At 38.0% G+C, this 21,218-nt stretch overlaps 1 protein-coding gene across 2 annotated transcripts in view; it reads right to left on the minus strand.

Moving 5' to 3' along the window:
• LOC135697404 (uncharacterized) overlaps nt 1-20,943 on the minus strand; it is a 159,188-nt gene extending 138,245 nt beyond the window's left edge. Inside the window, exons 1-2 of one of the 2 annotated variants that reach the window (XM_065217033.1) lie at nt 20,838-20,943; nt 1,127-1,434 (exon numbers count right to left, since the gene is read on the minus strand). In XM_065217033.1, coding sequence (XP_065073105.1) covers nt 1,127-1,395 — 269 coding nt within the window. In that variant the 5' untranslated portion in view covers nt 1,396-1,434; nt 20,838-20,943. The remainder of the gene's footprint in view (nt 1-1,126; nt 1,435-20,837) is intronic. The other variant, XM_065217034.1, reaches the window with a different exon arrangement.
• Between the last annotated feature and the right edge of the window lie 275 nt (nt 20,944-21,218).

Genomic DNA, 21,218 nt, shown 5'->3' on the forward strand with positions numbered 1-21,218 from the left:
AGGGCATGTGCACTGAACTACAAAAAAATGCACGTTTCCGCGTTGCTTTCTTCGGCGTACTTATGTACTGCATCATAAAGAATAAGTGCAACAATACACCAAAACGAGAAAACGGAAGGTCGCACTTTTATCACCCTTTTTTATTAGTGCAAACGCGGATGTTCAAATATACTGGGAAACCCCAGAGGAATAAAAAAGGCAACCTTGATGTGGGCAGAACAGAGTAAGAGTGTCCGTTACTTTGGTGATTCTAGAAAAAAAAATCGGGAAATAATGAGCCTCTTTTATCAGAGATAGTTGTTTTGCTTTATTTATAGTTGGCATACTATTTTCTGAAGGCTTAATATTTTAAAACAATAAAACGTTATGTTCGTTCTTTTAATAGTTAACTAATTAGCTACTTTATCACAAACAACTATTCTGTATATTCATCTAAAATACAAATGAAGTTTGGTAGGTTTTTTTTGAAATCTTGTACTTAATTTTAGATTTGGAACATTGCCCAAATGAATAAGGTTCAATATAATTGAATTTTAATTATTCAAGTAAATGCTGTAATATGAAAGCAAGTTGCATCCAAAAGTTTGAATGATAAATGCATTAATACAATATGGCTTGATTTTAAGAAACCTTAAAATCTCAAGGAATTTTATTTGGTCGAATAGAGTGGAAACGGTCAACCTTGATGACTGTTTTCAAAGGAATTTTACAACCACTGGCCTTCACATTCACTTGTATAGTAAGTTACTGATTGTTCAGTTTTTCAGCAATTTTGCTGACAGCTGCCAAATCTCCATTGTACCAGGAAGTAGGTAACACAAAACTACTTCATATTCACGAACCGCAATCATTTTATCGTCCATTAATTCCTAGCACAGAGTCCCGCAGAGCCCGCAGATTAATCGTGTCGAATCCGTTCAAGAAATGAAGAGCATACATAACGTGTACCTATGATTTGTTTTTATGTTTAGTTGAAAATGTATGACACTAAACCAGCTTGTACGAGAGAGTACGGAAACCACTTTTAGTTTTACGAAATACCAAGTTCAACAGTCAACACAAAGAGGTTCAATTTCCGAAAATCAGAAGCAAACCAGAGAGTGATACAAACATGCACATATCTTACATGATTCGTGCTGCGTCTGCCTGGCGCACATTCTCGTCTCGGTTCAGCACGTTCAGGATAATCTGGCGCTCCTGATCGGTCAAGTTGTCCAGCATATGGGAAGCAGCCATATCCTGCATGGATCCGGTCTTCTCGCCAGCGGCACCGAGTGCGTATGTATTGTTGTTGGTGTGCATTTCGGCTAGCGGCCTTGAACTGCTTCCGGTACCATTTCCGCTGCCATTGTTGGCCTGCGGAGTCGGCGGCAAACGGGCTCGACCACTAGCCATTCTCCTTTTTGGATCCTACACTGGATTTGGCGAGACAATCTGAAAATACACATATAAATGGGATATCACGAAATGGCAATAATCAGATTCCGCCTTGGCACTAGTTTGGTACATGTAGGTTCACAAGAAATATCACAAAATTTGATTTTCATCGGGCTGAAGGCCACATGACACACGCTGACTCTATTAACTCGCACCAAAACGGATATCATCAATTTCCGCTGCACTTTCCTTGAGCGCCACCTGCTGGGTAGGAAAACAGCCAGAAGACGCATCTTATGCCCACGAATGTGGGTTGATGTATGTTTATGGTAGGGGCCTGGGGATCTATACAATTCCCCTCTTTATGTATGCTGCCAAGGAAAACGAATCAATTCCAACATTTTAGCACCGCATTCGACAGAGTGCCATGCCAAACTACTTTAGTCAAATGAAGAAAATGCAAATTCAACCAGTATTTCCATTACATCGAGTTTGTTTCTTTTTGTTTCTACAGATGCTGACGTCGGAAACTACCAGCGACACATTGATTACGGTAATCGAAATCGGTGGTGAGATGCTATTTCTAAATAATGAGTGTGAATAGTTGCTTGATGCAAGTTTATTTCTGTGCAAGAAAATAATTAATTGTTGAGTGGGAAGTTCCGAATAATAACGTTACGTGTAGTGATTTGCTTTCGAAATTCAATTTCCTGTACTCCAGAGCGTCTCCGAAGGATATTACAACGACCGTTTCGCAATCAAACCCACCCACATATTCTGCTTACACACACTGTACGACGAGGCTGGCTGCTGACGTTATTTCAAGGTAATATTGTGTAGTAACATTGTTCGTATATTTACATGTCAGCTCCAACTGTTTGCATTACCGTTTCGGTTGATTATTATTCTGATTTCAGATCATTCTTGCGTATTCCGCAACAACACGTTTTTGGTTTTAGGGAAAATCGATCCCCTATTGCTTGTGCCTTTCTTCTTTGACGTACTTAATTTCCAAAGGATAATTAGTTTTGATTTGAATACGAAAGTCGTTTATTTCGGTCCGCTTGTTTTGGTTTATAATCGGTCTTAATGTAATTCCCTGCCCACGGAAATTTATCACTCAATTGCAACAGCAGGTGACTAGGGAGACGAGAAACGCCGACGCTTGTTCGTCTTCTCTTTTGTCTACTACCTGCCTCCCTCCCGCTGTCAGGACGATTCCGTTAATGCTCGCCTCCCTTTACATAAGCAAATAAAGTATAAGACAATTGTTCATTTTGTCTTCGGTATCCAGGCAGACACAACGCCAAGCGTTTTACAGTAGGCAAATTATGGAGCCGCACGATCCACAGCCGAACCATCTGCTGTCAGCTTAACTTATAAAGCTCTCCTCGTGTCTTCCGTTTTCGCATCGAACGATCAAAAAAAATGCCAGGATAGCAGCAGCAGCTTTCGAAAAGTTCAATCAAGGCAACATTTGCAAAGTAAATAAGCCATCGCACCTGAGGCCCAAACCAAGCTGCTGCCGTTTTTTCTCGGTAGCAACGTCGATGCAGTGAGCGTGCGAGTCTGTTTGTTGGTGGTACTTAACACCAGCAGCATTCCAAGCTCTGCAAACAGCATGCGACATTTTTTTTTGCAAATCATTTCTTTTGATCGTATGCAACTTTATGGAATTAACTAATTGTTGAACAGGGCTCCGATCGTTAAAAAGTGGCCCAAAAACTGTATTCAAATGTGTGTACTGCACGGATTATTCATATTGCCTGTAGGTTGCTTCGGATTAAAATGCAAAAATGGACGAATTTCAGAGCTTTTGTTGATTTCAAAAAGTACACAAAACTAGCTTCAATGCATGCTAAATCAATATGTTTGCAGAATATTACGAAGCTTGAAATTACATCGATTTTTTATAGCTTCAATGACTGATGCAAGAACGTTGAGTAAAGTAAAAATAGATTTTCTTTCAAATGATGAAAAAGGGCTTCAAAGATGAAAGGGTTCCACCATTTCTTCATATACCCTTACGAAGGCAACACATTATTGTTGCTTCTTCCTTTCTTCTCGCTGAATTAGACCCTTGATGTTTTATGTTACATTCGTTGTTATTTCCTCAAGTAGGTCCCGCTAAATAGTTTTATGGATTTAATAATTTGAAAAGGGTGTAATTTTTTATAGCAACATCTTCTTGTCCTTTTAATGAGACATGTATACTGAATGAAAAGATTTTACAAGCGTTCTTTGCAAGCCATCAGCTTCTGATCAGTATGCAGAAGTTCATGTTTTCAAACGCACCCAACAATCATTGAAATAGTTTATACAGTCAAGAAAACCTGAAATCTGACCCTTCTTACTAATAAAAATTTCACCAAAAGTGCTCATATGATGTTAGATTAATTCTGATATGATTTGAGGTATCGTATGACGGATTCTGACCCAACTAATCACTTGCCGACGGTTTCTAAAACAGAGTCAAATGTGGCAAGTGTGGTCCTGGGCACTTCAAATGATTACCGTTGAACTGTATTTTAGATTTTCATTTAATTTTTTCAATTCGGTCAAATGTCTACGGTCCATACAAATTTAAAAAAACGCGTGGGGGGGGGGTCTAAAAGCTCTAAAAATCGGTCTACGTAGTTTATGAACAGCCCTAGAGGTGTTTATCCAATCGTTTTGGTGCCTTCAGATTTTTTTACAGGAGTCAGTACTTTTTACTGGGTTTTTGAATTGCTGAAAAAGTCGGTAAAAATTCAAATGACCGTTATCCGTAAGGAATCAATGAAATCGACAAATTTTATTTTCTATCCTTAAATGGGGTTAACATAACTAAGTATGTACAAGTTCAGAACAGATTTTCTCATTAATAAATTTTCTACAGATTTTTAAACTTTTACCGAACAGTTCCGCAATTCAAAAACTCAATATACTGTCTCGATTAGTGTGTAGGCAATGGCTGGAACTATTTGAAAAATATATATACACTCTAAAAACTACACTTTATAAAAATAAAAGCTTAAAAAATGGCAAAGCTTGGTGCGCTTGAGAACGAGTTAGTTTCTTTCAAGGTCGTAACCGCTAACCGATGGCCACAATTAAGGACGAAAATGTTATCCATGGCAGACATCACTCTTGCGAAGGCCGTAGATATGTGTCGAGCCGAAGAGATCGCGGCCAAGCGATCGCTGGATTTCTTGAATCTAACATCGAAACCAGCAGATGTCAATAAGGTTAGTAGAGGCAAGGCTGTCCTTCGGTGCAAATTCTGCGGAGATCGCCATGAATTTTCCAAAGGAAGCTGTACCGCCTTAGGGAAATGCTGTCACAAGTGCAAAGTGTGTAAGGCTAACAGCAAACCGAAGCATCGAAGATCTCGACGAGTAAAGGAGGTGAAGGACGGATCCAGCGATTCCAACGGCGAAACTTCATCTGAGAGCGACGTTTCATCGGAAGAGGAGTATGAGATCGGGAAGATTTTTGACAATTCTGATCAGGGCGGAAGTGTCCTGGCTGAATTAGACCTGAAGTTTGCGAACGTTTGGAAGTCCATCACTTGCGAAGTCGAAACAGGTGCTAATACGAGTCTGATTGGATTCTCAACCCTGGTAAAGCTCTGCGGAAAAGACAATCCTCCAGTGCTACCTTACAAGCTTCGTCTTCAAAGTTTCGGGGGTAGTGCAATCAAAGTGTTGGGTCAGATCAAGATTCCATGTCGACGCAAAGGTAGGAGATATCGATTGGTCCTGCAGGTAGTGGATGTCGATCACCGTCCGCTGCTTGCTGCAAAAGCTTCTCGCGTGCTTGGTTTTATAAAGTTTTGCAAGCCAGTTGTGTTCAGCAAGTCGAATTCAACGGATACACCGGAGAAGCTACTCAACATTTACCGTATCCAAAGCACAGGAGATTGTTGATAATCATCAGGATCTGTTCATCGGGTACGGGTAGTACTGTTTCTTTGGAGATCGACGAAAGTGTTGCACCATCAATCCAGCCTCCCAGGCGAATTCCAATCGCGACGAGAGAAAGGTTGAAGAAAGAACTCGAGCAGTTGTAAAAAGATGGACTGATCATCAAGGAAGCAACACACACGGAATGGGTAAGCAATTTGGTCATTGTGCAGCGTCCCGGATCGGATGGAATTCGAGTATGCTTGGATCCGGTCTCATTAAACAAGGCGCTCAAAAGACCAAACCTGCAGTTTGTCGCACTTGACGAAATCCTGCCGGAGCTGATCAAGTTGCGCCATCGTTAATAAACATTAAATAACGTTATCTACAGATCCTGCACATACAGATGGTTCCATTATTCAGCAAAGTTGTCCTATCTTTAGGAAAAGAGTTTAGTTCAGAATTCACTCAACAGGCAGCGCTAGTGTGATATCAATTATGAATTGTTTGCCTTAGCTTAACACACGGCCTAGATAGAAATTTTCTGTCTTGGGTAAAGTTATTCAGATGGAAAAGATCTCTCCTAAGGTAAAAAGTTTAGTTCAAAATGCACTCATCAGGCAGCGCTAGTGTGACATTCATTTTAAATTGTTTGCCCTAACTTAACGTTTAGACAAGATAGAATGTTCCCTTCTTCGGCAAAGTTGTTCATATGGACAAGAACTATCCTATGGTAAATAATTCAGATCAAAGTTAACTCACCAGGCAGCGCTAGTGTGGCATTACTTTTTCAATGTTTGCCCTAACTTAACATATGGATTAAATAGAAGGTTCCCGTCTTCGGCAAAGTTGTTCAGATGAACTGGACCTATCTTCAGAATTAGAGTTTAGTTCAGAAAACGCTTACCAAGTTGCACCAGTGTGATGTTAATTTTAAACTGTTTTCCTTACCTAACGCATGGACTAAATAGAAGGTTTCCGTATTCAGCAAATTTTTTCAGATGAACAAGACCTATCTTGTGGTAAGAAAGTTTGGCACAGGATTCACTTACCAGGTGGTGTTCGTGTGACATTAATTTAGAATGTTTTGCCGTAACTTAACATCTTAACTAGATTGAAAGCTCCCAACTTAGGCAAAGTTGATCAGATAGACTAGACCTATTCTATTGCAAACAGTTTAGCTAAGAATTTACTCATCAGTTTTCACTTTTGTTTCACATTGTTTCGAGTTTTTTGGTTTCATTGGACAGCTTGCCTAGATGGAAGTTTTTTTGATTTCGACCAAGTTTTTAAGATGAACGAAAACAAATATATAGTAATCCTCATAGTTTAGAATTCATTTCCCAGGGATCACTAAAGAGTCATTTTGTTTAGATTTTTTGCATTAATTTTATATTTTAAGTAATAAGAATATCGCTCTATTTAGCAATTTTGGTCAGATGAAAAAAAAAAATCTATTAGTTGCCAACTCTGTACAGAAGATTCCTGACATCCAAATTTAGAAATAAATACGCAATTCAATTTAAGCTTTTGTTTATTTGAAAATATATTCTTAAAAATAAGACATGGTACATCCCTCCCCTTGGTTAGTTTTTTAACCTGGACTTTGGTGGGCGGGCCTAATCTTATGCTTCATAGTGGAGCGTTGGAGACTGTTGGTTTAGGTCCGGCATCGTTGGCTCATGCCGTGACAGAATAGCGTCATGAGCATGCGATGAAGGGTTGTCCATAGACTGCGTAGACAGTTTTTGGGATTCTTTACCCCCCCTCCCCCTGCGTAGACAATTTTCCATACAATTTTTTTTTAATTGTATGGGCCGTTGATAATTGTCAACCCCTCCCCCCCCATAAACTGTCTACGTGGTTTGTGAACAGCCCCTTACTGAGCTTCCCCTCTCTGATGAACCATTACATAAGAGAACCAAAGTTCTAGCCTGAAGTGATAGTATCACACTTGTTACTCCTATATTTGAAAGCCGCGTTGTAGTACGCTTACGTATAGGCACTAACGTTGGGTGCGATACTGGCAGGTTTTGCCGCAAATCTCTCTTATTTTATTTATTTTTACGCAGATAGATTTATTTGGGTTTGCAAGGGAATTATACTATTGAAATATTTCAGAAAGTGCTCAACAGTGCTCCTTCTACTTGCGTGACAAGCTTTCGTTGTTGTTTTCATTGAGGTATTACTCAGGGAACAATGTTAAACACCATTTTTGTACATGGTATTGCAACTAATCTTATATGTGCTTCATTTTGATTTGGGATAAGTGTTTGAACTATGGCGCGGGATTTCCACTGTGGCGTGCTTCACGCTATGTCTGAAGGCACTTTTTTTTTGCAACTTTCATGTACCTCAGTTTTTTCTTCACAGGAGGTTAGTATTGATTTTAACAATCAAATCTGTGATGGTTTTAAAATATTTCATCTTGGGATTTTTGAGAAAAAGTGTTTTGAAGTTTACTTAGCTGTTTACAAAGGCGTATAGAGCATTTCTAGCTCAAATCGTTAAAAAAATGTCAATTTTGTCTCGACCCCTTCTGATTTGAATGAAACATTACTCGCGTGTTCGCTGCTACTAATGGTTGCATTTTTCATTTAAATATGATTTTTTCCTCCAGAGTAACTTTTGAAAAGGGCGTATAAAAAAATGGATTATTTTTTTTTCAAAAAATCATAACTTGAAAACTATTGATCTGATTAAAACGGCATATGAGAAGAAGTTTTAGGTAATTAAATTATCTTTGCGGAAAAAATACACTGAAAGAAAAAACTTCGTAAATTAGTATTTAAAAAACGTAAAACGATGATTATCTCAAAACACCCCCCCTTCGATATTTATAATTTTTTTTTTCAAAAAAACTGAAATAATGCCCTAATATTTGGTGAAAAGTGTATGCTGGTAACTTTCTTAAAAAGAAAGCTATAATTTTTTAAATTTTTGTTGATTTTTACAAATTGATAAAAATGCATATTTTTTTATAAAATAGTAATTTATTTGGATTTTACGCATAAATTTCAATAACTTTGCATATAAAAACTTTTTTCCTAAGTCCAGCCGTTCTCAAGTTAATGCGCATTAAAAAAATATAATTATAACAATTTTCAACATATTAGGCCATTTTCAAATGTTCGTCGAGATGTCCAGCAACGAGATTTTATTTCATGATTGTATATTAAAAACCAAACAATTCATTCTCAGATATGGTAGCTGTCAGACTTACCCGTTTCTATCTAGAGGCAGCGGAAGTGAAGCACGTTGATGTGGTCAAATGAAAGATTTGTTGAGATAAGAAACAGTATATATTTATTAATTTAATTTACAACTCATATTATTTGAATACATTGAATAATTTGGGTGTATCGTTTGAATTAGAGAATATTTTTACTGCAATTTGGTTGTTTGAAACTGGAATATAGCAATGATATTTTCGAGTTCCAGGAATTGGTTTCACTTTCTTAAAAATTGGATCAAATTCCGTGTCAGCCTTTTTGTATTCTTCCGTAGAAACATAACAAAATGACATTTTTTGTTTGAAGATCTTCTTTACGACTATTTGCCCAGTCGTACAGTTGTTTAGGGTTCGTTATAGGGTGCTCGTGTTGCTTAGCTAAACTTGCTCTGGTTGCCATTCTCTTAAGGGTACCGCCAATCGCATCACAAGGACCTTTGCCGTGTGAAGTTGCAAAAAAATGCCATTCAATTTCTACATTATGCTTATCTTTAAATCCACAAATGCTAGCAAAATTTTTTATGTTTTTGTATTGTGATGCTGCTCTATCTAACATAAAAATACACTTTTGGACTGTTATTTGCGACTTTAAAAATTCTAATAATTTTGAGATAAACAACTGAACTGCTACTGTGTCATGCTTTGAAATTGATTTAGGTAGAGGTTTACAACACTTGAAATTGTTATCCATCGTAAAAAACTACTTGCTTTTTAACTTGAAACGCTAAGAGAGATGAACTGAATGGAACAGGTGAAGAACTTGACTTAAATGATCTTTATTTCTTGTATTGTGTGGTTTACATGTATACCTTATCAAGTGACACAGATGCGTCTTTTCAGCTTTAGTTCCTTTTCAATTAAAATTATTATTAATTACAGTTCCTAGTCCTATCAGGCCTGTTTTAAGAATGACCACCTTGGTGGGATTGGTTTGTTTAAAATTTGAAAAAAGGAGACTACTTATAACTACTATTTACAACTACAACTAACCTACAACTACTATATACATGTTCTGATAAAATACATTTTTGTGCAAATTTAGTCTTAATTTCGTTAATTCGGGAATCTATTTTGGCAATGCCTGCCTCTTCATGTAAATTTGTTATTCTAGTGTCGAAAGGACGATCAAGAACCATCCTCAGCACTCTATTCTGAGTGATTTGGATTTTGTTCCTGTGAGTCTGTGCACATGATTCCCACAGGGGAGCTGCATAGAGGATCGCAAGTGCTATGATTTGTTTGTAGACAGCCAGTTTGTTCACCCTTGAGAGGCGGGATCTGCGGCAAATCAGCGGATACAGAACAGGTGAAGAACGTCCCAATATATATATATATATATGTAGCAGAATAATTACAATGTTGACATTATACCTATCTTCATTAGGTACAATTGATTATAGCAAACTTTTTTAAGTGTGAGTGTAAGAAGCCTCCACGGGGTGCCTTTTTATGTAGTTGTGATATCGCGGGATGAGCTCTTAAGGCACAATATGGTATACGTCAGAGAAGTACCTAGAGAATTTATCTCAATTACAGGTTTAATAACATATTTGTTTACCTGTTAATGTTTTGAGCCTCTGTTATGACATACACAATTCTATCCAGGTATACAACTAATTGGCGTTGACGGCGACTCTGTAGCTCTTTACTCCTATGAGAAAATCCATAAGCAAACGTCAGACTGTGCGTGAAATATGGTGGACTTTGTACTATCCTTTCACTCCACCGAAAATTCCCATAAGAAACTGTCTAAATTTTCTGGAAGAGCAAATTTTTCGACGGTGCCGTCAACGCCAATAGAGGACAGAAAAAAGGCACATGAGTGGGTTTGTTGATTATTTGGGTATATTTGAGAGTATTTACTTATAAACTTGTTTCTTTTCTGCTGCGTCTAAATAGAAACGGGTAAGTCTGACAGCTACCATATTTGAGAATGAATTGTTTGTTTTTTTTTTAAATATATATTCATGGAAAATCATCTCGTTGCTGGACATCACGACTAACATTTGAAAATGGCCCAAAATGTAGAAAATTATTATAATAATTTTTTTTAAATTGCATTAACTTGAGAACGGCTGGACTTAGGAAAAAAAAATTTATATGCAAAGTTTTTGAAAATTATGCGTGGAATCCAAATAAATTACTATTTTACTAAAAAATATGCAATTTCACCAACTTGTAAAAACCAACAAAAATTTCAAAAATTATAGATTTTTTTTTAAGAAAGTTACCAGCATACACTTTTCACCAAATATTAGGGCATTTGTTCAGTTTTCTTGAAAAAAAAAATTATGAAGATCGAAGGGGGGGTGTTTTGAGATAACCATCGTTTTACGTTTTTTAAATACTAATTTACTAAGTTTTTCTTTCAGTGTTTTTTTTTTCGCAAAGATAATTTAACTACCTAAAACTTCTTCTGATATGTCATTTTGATCAGATCAATAGTTTTCAAGTTATGATTTTTTGAAAAAAAAAATAATCAATTTTTTTATACGCCCTTTTCAAAAGTTACTCTGGAGGAAAAATCATATTTAAATTAAAAATGCAACCATTAGTAGCAGCGAACACGTGAGAAATGTTTCATTCAAATCGGAAACACTCATGACCAACCGGTTTGCGTTTTGGGCTGGAAATGCTCTATACGGACTATTGATGATACAAAACTGTTAAGGATCGAAACAAATTCAGCTGAAAATGATTTAAGAGGGGATTGAAGTTGCCCAAATACTAAGTTTCAATGGTATAGTAAGATTCACTCTTCGATACCGTCATGATCTCATAATGTTTAAATTAATAAAATAATTAAACAAACTATTGTCTTAAATTTACTATTATTGAGACATTCCATTGCAAAGTGGTTCTCAGAATTTGGTAAAAAAATTGTAGTTTTGTTCTAAATCGCAAAATATTTTCTTTATTTTATCATTAGGGTGGCCATTTCAACGTTAGGGTAGTCCAAAAAATAGTTTATTTTTTATTTTTTTTCAAAATGATTTTTTTCAAAAATTTATAACTTTTGAACCGCTGGGCCCATTTCAAAGACCAAAATATAAAATGAAAGGTAATTAAAAATTCTTAATATAATATAATGATATTATTAAAATGGGATTTTGTATTGATTGATTGCATTTAATAAATGGTTTTCATAGTTTTTAGATAGAGGTGTGATTTTATATTTTTCCTTAAAATTTTAGGCTTTTTTACACAGCATATCAAAAAATCAGCGATGCGTTGTTTTTAATTAGCTGATGATCAAAAGTTCATCCGTCAAACACTGTCGTCGCATTTTCTGCTGCCACCATATTGGGTTATTGGGATCATTCTTGGCTGCGTTGTCTTTCTTCATAGCTGAGTTGAGGCAGGGTTGCATAGTTTGACGGCCGGTATGTCTTATACATTTAGCAAATTTTAGCGTCTGTAATATAAAAAAAGTACAGTTTAAAGTTATGTAAAATATAAAATTCTAAAGATAACAGTTACATACCGACCTTATTAACACTCAGATTAAGATCTTTCTTAAAGCTGAGTAAATCTTCGTGAGAAATCTTAGATTTTTTTCTGACTGTTTTGGTCTTCCTTCGACGTTTGAAAAACTAACCTAGGCTAATTTTTTGCCTGCTAACTCTCTAATGATTTTAGCAACAAAGTGATTCTTACTTTCATCTGCCAATTTGAAGAGATTCTGAAGTTTGTGTTCACTACATACACACGTTTTCCAGGAGAAACCTGCGTCAGACATAATTTGCAAATTCTTATGAATTTTTTTTCTGTGGTGTTTTTTTCTTCTTACAAATATCTACACACCCGTACAAATTTGACTGTCGACTTTCGTTTGAACTTATTGTTAACATATTTCTTGTGGATATTTTAAAACCTAAATTTTCATAAACTGCTCCTTTTTTATACCGGTAAACGGCCGTATTCACGATTTATTATTAGCTGGAAAATTCTCATTTTACGCCTTTCCACCCTGATCATGCCCTCGATCCCATTTCATAAGGGAAGCGTAAAAGAGAAAGAGATATCGCAACTAATCCTTACTATTATACCTGTTTTCTAAGAAATGGAGTGGGAGTTGTTCCACCAACAACCCGATGAGACAGCTTATAGAAGTTACGTTCAAATTCAAATCCCTGTTCATACATTTTTCCTTGATTTCGTTGAACTTCTATGAAATTCTTCTGAGTTTGGCATTTTTTTCCCGAAATTCTCAGTTATTTTTCAAAGTTCACAGTACTTTCTTAATGTTATTAAATTTTACAGACCATCATAAAGTTTGCAAACATTTCCTCACGTTTAAAGAACTTTTTGCAAAGTTGTAATTCATATAATGTTGGTATTTTTCACAGAACTCTCTACAATTTTTTTTTGAGATTGGTATGGACCGTAGACATTTGTCAACCCCCCCCTAAGAGTATACGTAGTTTATGAACAGCCCCTTACCAGGAGGACATTGAACACCCCTTTAGCTCACAAAATGTCCCTGAAGATTGTAGAACTTCCCTGAAGTTCAATAAACTTCTCTGAATGTTGTCGAATTTTTCTGCTTCTTTGGAGGAACTTATTTAAAGTTTGCAGAACTTTCCTAAAATTCACTACAGTTCCCTATAGTTCGCAGAATTTCCTTGAAAGTTGCTGAACCTTCCTGAAAATTTCCTTAGACAAAATATGGGAATTGCAATGAAGCTCTATCAATTCTGTAGTAATTCAAGGTGAGGACTACCTGAACTCACTGGGCAAGAGTAGATAACCTCATGCGAGTTTCATTCCTGTATTAAAAGGCATTATTTTTGATCTCGCCGTTGAGTCAAACATATCATTTTTTTTTAATCCAAGCTAATTTTTCAAGCCTCAGGATGTTTTGGTGGCAAACGCCACCTTTGCCACCTGCTGAGTACGGGACACAACACTTTCGGTTCCTACTATCTCCTTTATTGAACTCCGGTAAAAATCTTTCAACAATCGTCGCTACTAAAAAGGCTTGATTTTTTTTACAGAGTCGCTTTTTCAAAGCACAAGAAGCGAACTCTCTATTTTCTTCATAAGGTTTTTTTTTAATTTTTCCAGATTTTCTACACTTTACCTCCAATAAAAAAAACACTCGAAACAGGAAACAAATCAATGCCTACTATGATTACGTAGCTGTCTCGGACTGTCCTGCTCGTTTCTGTCTCTTATACTCTTATGAGGGAAGAGAAATTTAATAAGAAGTTGTTCTAGCAACAAATGTTAACTGATTTTGCACAAAGTCGATACGGATTTTACTTGAGAGTCAAAAAGAACTCTTTAATGCCATTTGGATTAATTCAATCAACTTTTGAACCTTGTTTAACTGCATTTGTTCAATTCGTTATAGTTTTGTATCGTCAATAGTCCATATACGCCTTCATAATCGGCTTTGTAAACTTCAAAATACTTTTTCTCAAAAAAACCAAGGTGAAATATTTTAAAACCATCACAGATTTGATTGTTAGGATCAATACTAACATCCTGTGAAGGAAAATCTGAGGTACATGAATGTTGCAAAAAAAGTGCCTTCAGACATAGCGTGTGCTTCTATTGTGACATAACCATACGTATTTTCGTGGTGCGACATAGTGGAAACGTGTGAGCGTAGTTGAAGCATATACCCTATATAATTTAAAACTCAGTTAGGAAACTAACTTCAAAGTGAAGCATTTTAGTCACTTGAAGGTGTCACCTGGGATGAACTAATATATATTAAATATAGGTCAAAGTCAAAAACAACTTGAAACACGTAAATTTTTTGATTACATTCACAAGTGCAGGTACTTAATAAAGCATTGTAGGTAGATTAGAGATTTCAATTATTTATTAAATTAGACTACAGATATCATAATCATCAAACGAACTTAAATAGGAAAATTTAGACAGCCTAGTTGCATTAAGTGAATTAACAGAAGAGTTAGGATGCGGAGGGTCCGCTTAGGGAGGCAACTAGCCTTTTCATGTATTGTCTGTTTATTTTGATTATTGCTTTAAAATATCAATTTGGTATATATGTGAAAGGATGAATCAGTGGGAGATGGATTTTCGGTTTCATTACATTTAGCATCACTATGTGTCATTTCCAAAAAACACCCCAATAACCGGCCTTTTCAATCCCTTCCTTTTCCCATGGCGTTCAAGTGGTCCGCATAGACTATTCAGCCATTACCCGTCCTTTATCCTCGGCTTTGGATTGACTAGCGCTCCCATTGCCCCACCAAACGCTGCAAAATGAAAATGAAAAAATTAAACAATCATTGAAATATAAGAAAACCTGAAATCTGACCCTTCTTACTAATAAAAATTTAACCAAAAGTGCTCATATTATGGTATTTAATAGATTAATTCTGATATGATTTAAGGTATCGCTGATTAAAGGATGGATTCTGACCCAACTGACCACTTGCCGACGGTTTCTAAAGCAGGGTCAAATTTGGCAAGTGTGGGACTGGGCACTTCAAAGGATTACCGTTGAACTGTTTATTGGATTTTCATTTCATTTGAGGTTTCACATGATGGGTTTAATTCGGTCAAATGTCTACGGTCCATACAAATTTAAAAAAAAAAAAACGCGTGGGGAGGGGGGGGGGGGGCTTCTAAAATCTCTAAAAATCGGTCTAGTTTATGAACAGCCCCACTGGTGTTTGCGGGTTGAGCATGAGTTTTCCATAGCCATTTTGTTGCTGAGTTAAAAATCGATTTGAAACCAACGAGTATTCCTCAAAAAACTTGTTTAGATCTAAACAAGCTAAGCTTTGATTACAGTAAACACCTAAAAATGCGGATAATAGGGAAACCGCGTAAACTGTGACCATACTACGTGGGATTTGACTTAACTGATTACAACATGGAATATATCGAGATCCTGACCAGATAGAAAGTTACTGCCTCCGACAAAGTTGTTCAGGAGATCATAGCCTTGTCGCTGGCGGACAGTAGTTCAGAATTTTCTCACTACGTAGGGCTAGCTTATTATTTCAGACATCCTTCCTAAACAGCAGGAAATATTCAAAAGATCTCCATATAGACAAAGATATTAGTGGAGTTCTCTGAATATTTTTCCAAGACTTCAGGTTGATCAAGTTCTGAGGATCTCCAACTGTTTAAAAATTTAATGCTCTTTCAAGACTGTAGGTTGTTCAGGAAGTACCGTAATCCGGGGGAAAATGGATACCGTGATAGATATCAAGAGATATATTAAAAGTATATCATCATGAGACTCCGCGGAACAGACAAAACTCGGGTTTTCGAAGGAAGAAGCGTCAGCAGGAAGACCGAGATCGCGAGACGATGGAAAATCTGTACCGCTTAAACGACACACGGAAGTTCTATGAGAAGCTAAATAGTTCGCGCAAAAGCTACGTGCCGCAAGCCGATATGTGCAAGGACTTGGACGGTAACCTTCTTACGAACGAGTGTGAGGTGATTGAGAGGTGGAAGCAGTACTATGACGAGCACCTCAACGGTGATGCAGCAGAAAACGAAGGTGGCACGGCAACAGACCTTGGAGCACGCGCAGAAGACGACAGGCTACCGGCCCCTGACCTTCAAGAAGTTTAGAAGGAGATCGGTCGACTGAAGAACAACAAAGCAACTGGTGTAGATCAACTACCAAGTGAGCTATTAAAATACGGTGGTGAAGCACTGGGTAGAGCACTGCACTGGGTAATTGCCAAGATTTGGGAGGAGGAGATATTACCGGAGGAGTGGATGGAAGGTGTCGTATGCCCAATCTACAAAAAGGGCGACAAGTTGGATTGCTGCAACTACCGCGCGATCACACTACTGAGCGCCGCCTACAAGGTACTCTCCCAAATTCTATGCCGCCGCCTGTCACCATTTGCAAGAGAGTTCGTGGGGCAATACCAGGCGGGATTCATGGGTGCCCGCGCTACCACGGACCAAATTTTCACGATTCAGCAGGTTCTACAGAAATGCCGCGAATACAACGTGCCCACACATCATTTGTTCATCGATTTCAAATCCGCATACGACACAATCGATCGAGATCAGCTATGGCAGATTGTGCACGAGTACGAATTTCCGGACAAACTGACGCGATTGGTCAAGGCGACGACGGATCGAGTGATGTGCGTTGTTCGAGTATCGGCGACACTCTCGAGTTTCTTTGAATCTCGAAGGGGGTTATGGCAAGGTGATGGACTTTCATGTCTGCTATTTAACATCGCGTTAGAAGGTGTGATCAGAAGAGCTGGGATAGACACGAGTGGCACGATATTCAGGAAGTCCATCTAGCTCCTTGGCTTCGCCGATGACATTGACATTATGGCACGGAACTTTGAGATGATGGCGGGAACGTACATCAGTCGATGAGTTCGTGTATTTGGGCTCACTGGTGACCCCCGAAAATGATACCAACAGAGAAATTCAAAGATGCATTATGGCAGGGGATCGTGGACTCCGGAGGACGCTCCGGTCGAATAAAATTCGCCGCCGCACGAAGTTGACTGTCTACAATACGCTGATTAGACCGGTGGTCCTTTACGGCCACGAGACCTGGACTATGCTCGTGGAGGACCAACCCGCCCTTGGTGTTTTCGAACGGAAGGTGTTGCGTACCATCTACGGAGGAGTGCAGATGGATGACGGAACGTGGAGGAGGCGAATGAACCACGAATTGCACCAGCTGCTGGGAGAACTATCCATCAGCCACATTGCAAATATTGGGCGGCTACGGTGGGCTGGGCACGTCGTAAGAATGCCGCACGACGACCCAGTGAAAATGGTTCTAGAAAGCGACCCTACAGGAACAAGAAGAAGAGGCGCGCAGCGGGCAAGGTGGATCGACCAAGTAGAAGGTGACCTGCGAACCCTTCGCAGACTACGAGGCTGTCGAACTGTGGCCATGGATCGAATAGAGTGGAGACGACTTCTTCGGACAGCAGAGGACAACAAGGCCTTAGCTTGATTGGTAAGGTAAGTATCGTGAGACCCCAATGATTGCCTTGATGTGTTTTCCCTAACAAAAAGAAAAATTTATTGCATGAATTTCAATTTTATAGATCTGACGTTAAGTAGCATACAATATCAACATCCAAACAAACGATCATAGGACTGCAACGATTGATGTCATTACCATTCAAGTATCATGTTTTACTAAACTAAGTGTCAATGAATCCGAATTATTTTAAAAATTGCGGTAGAGTGTTTCAAATATCAAAAAAATACAGGGTTTATCGCAAAATTTTCAGTGATATTGAATGAAATTGCCTACATTTAGGCACATTTAAGACATCTTTTTTGACGATTTTCAATTTAGTTTATTGTAGAAATTTATTTATTTACGTTAAATAGTGATCAATTATCCCCGGATTACGGTATTCAAAAATTTTCCAGCTAATTGAATCTGATGGAATCTTGAATGATGTATCTTGATTTTATGGACATGTTTGTACATTCTCTATAGGGAAGACCCGTGCCTTGGAGCTATATTGTCAAGAATTAGCACTCCAGCAGCTGAATTCCGGGCATACATTTTAACGAAGAGTGGAAATTTCTACATGTATCTAATATGTATACATTTCTTTCTTGCTTTTATGCCCGGAGTTCAGCTGCAGGATAGTTTAAATGCCTTAGCACATAAAAAAAAATCCGTGCTTTTTGAAAAATCTGGTTCCAAATGGGTTTAACCAAAACTAACATAATTTAAAATAAAAAAAATCCCAATCCCCCCTCACCATCCCTCTCCAACGGGGGAGTTTGGTAAAGAGAGATGATCAAACCGATTTGTACCTTCATTCATAAAAAGTTGTCCTTGCTCGCTTTCTACTCTCTATATAAACAACTTCACACTGCCTTACTCTAACGGAACTATCAACTCTATACTTTCATCTCCTCATCTATCGTATAAAATTACCACTCTAGTCTGTTATTTGAAATTAGCATCTTCAACAACTGAATAACTACTTAATTACTTTCTTTTCTCTTCAAATATCAGAATCATGACAAATTATAACCAAACTTTTCAGTATGTGTCGAAATTTTTAAATCTTAATCTTGATCATCTTTAAGTCCTAAATGTATCTATGTAAATGTGTGTACTTTACCATGTTTCAAATTCAAACTCCTAGAATGTAATTTTGGTTCCTATGTCTGAGATTTAACTGATGATGAAATATTCAGAATCTAAAAAAAGCTAGTTACAAAATTCATGGAATTACCTAACTCTGCGCATTTTCTTAAGTTTGAGATGTTTAAATTTATGAGATCCGGACGCTACGTGATTTAATTACAAAAAGCATGAACAAAGGATCATTGCTTGTTCAAATTGAGTAAGTTTTTAAGGCTCCCCCAACTGAGGTTTTATTAAATCGTAGTTTAGCAAAACAAACACCCCCTCCAGATAAATTTTCTAGCTACGCCAATGCGGTTCACCATCCGTTCGAATACCTTGGCCATGCAGGATGTGAGAGCGATCGGCCGGAACTTAGATGTGCCCCTGTCTTTTTCGTTTGCCTTCGGGTTTGCTGCGGCTTAGTGCGTGCTGGAGTTCCTCCCAGTAGAAAGGCTCGTTGATCCTGAGGTTGTCCGTGTCGGGCGGGATGCTGAACTCAGCAACTGATGTACGGGTAGGCTTTGCCAACCGCTGATGACTTTGATGTACACTCTCCATATTTTGACGTAGGACTACACTTTGTGAAACCCGAAAATGGAACATGTAACAAAATTATGAAGGATTTTGAACGTTAATAACTCAGCTGCCCCTGGACCAATTTGAATAATTTTATCACCAATCGATTAGATATATTCCTACGCATCTGATAAATTTAAGACGTTGATTTGATAATTAAAATTATCACCGATTGCCTGCGAAAAGCGATTTCCCTAACACAGATTTCAAAGTTGAATTCCATCCGGTCTCACCAAACGGTGTTTATTCAATCACCGCGTGGTGAGTGGTGGTGTACGAAAGGCTCCCCGCAAGCAGTTAGCTACCAAGGCTGGCCTCAACCGCTGATCGGATTCAGTTCCAATCACCAAAGTTTCATCATAATCGTAAAAGGTCGATCCGAAACGATTTGCGAATCTGTGTGGAACTGTCTGTATTAAGTCCAACATTGTCATTCCCGTTGTCAGTTTGGTCTACGTTATCACTGTGGAAAATCCAACGAGCAATCCACCCGGTGCTACGAGATTCCAGGAGCGCAAAAATATTCCATTCAAAACCTGTTGATAAACTTTCCTTCCGAAATTTGATTTATATTCAACCCAGTTTCTTGGGAAGTGACTTCCCCGTGAACTTTGACTGCTGCAGGCAGTAAATATGATTCTAGTCAATATTTATCAAAGAAAGTGTGGTTTCAACTTCAAAGCTCCCGGCCGCAGTATTCATTGGTTATCTGAAAAGGAATATCTAAATTCCTTGAAGTGGGATGCTGTTTTGCGCTTGTTGCCTTTTCTGGCTTGCTGCTGTGACTTTTGATCTGGCGATATGGGACGGCATAATTGGTAAATACAATCAAATAATTCCGGGATTGTCGTTGTTTCATTAAAGCTGCCAAATTGACTAACTAACCACCACTACGACTTTCCTTCCACGTTTTATTATTTCTTATTCTATGTACAAATGGGTGGCGTGGCAAAGCTAAGTCCAAATTAGATTGTATGATTAATTGTAATAAAGTTTTGTATACATTCATAACTCAAAGAAAACAGCCTTCCCCGGCGAGTGTAAGGGTCAATTCCATTGCCATGAAAATAAAGAATAAAAAAAAAGAGTTTGCGTGATTCTTGATTTGTGTTAGTCGATCGAACTGTCGGGTGGCGGCAGCAAATGGTTGACCGAAGAGGGTGGTGAGGTGTTTTATTTCGGTTAAATTTCCCACGCAACGTTCGTCACCGCCGTAGCCGTAGTTCTTTAGTGACTATCGTTGCTTTAGGCCTATCAATGATGGCAAATGACGACGATGATTGAGTTCGACTGTTTGTAAAACCTTCTCCGTCGGTTTATCCTTTGGATTTCCCTTCTGCCAAGATCGTTAAGGGGATTGAATACGGTCAGAGGTCACATATAGTTAGAGTGAGAGGAATTTCAAAGAGAGAGAATAGCTCTAGGCTCTAAATCCAATTTTCAACTTTCGGATCCTTAACCTTTGGCTATTTTTAAACCACGCTAAAAGGTTTCCAAACAGATAACGTCAATTTGCAGAAAAGCATGTGCTCCTTCCGAAACATGTCTGGGGAAACCGAGCAGTATTATATATGCTGTGTATAGTTGTAACGGGATTCTGTGTCTATGTATCTGGAAAATTTGTACAGCCCTTTGTGGACTCATCCACCAATTAATGATATTTTGATCGATATATGTATCTCACCTTCAGCTTACTGTTGGCAGGACTCGTTGGTAGGTTCTCGCCTTTCAGCACCACAAAACAATTATGAGCGGTCTACCGTCTTCGTCTGTCTTGGATTCTTTTTTCTGGCTCTATTTTGTGGGGTGGTATAATATTTTTGAAAGGTGGTCCGGATTAACTCCCACTCTCCTCCTCTGAAGCTGCTCAACCTTTCCTGTATATTTGTGACCACCCAACGGAGCGACTATACACAGTTATATGTGTATGTTTTAGCTTGTTGTACTGATGGATAATGCCTTTTTTCCTCTGCACTTGGTTCGTACTAACTCTCTCGCATCAGCATGTTGTATCCTCACCAACGTTGTCCTCGTAGGGAAAAGCAACATTGCTCTTACGCTCTCG

This window comes from Ochlerotatus camptorhynchus, unplaced genomic scaffold (assembly GCF_037179485.1).
Source record: "Ochlerotatus camptorhynchus isolate MF236.1 unplaced genomic scaffold, CSIRO-AGI_Acam_v1.1 ptg000070l, whole genome shotgun sequence".
Lineage (NCBI taxonomy): Eukaryota > Metazoa > Arthropoda > Insecta > Diptera > Culicidae > Ochlerotatus > Ochlerotatus camptorhynchus.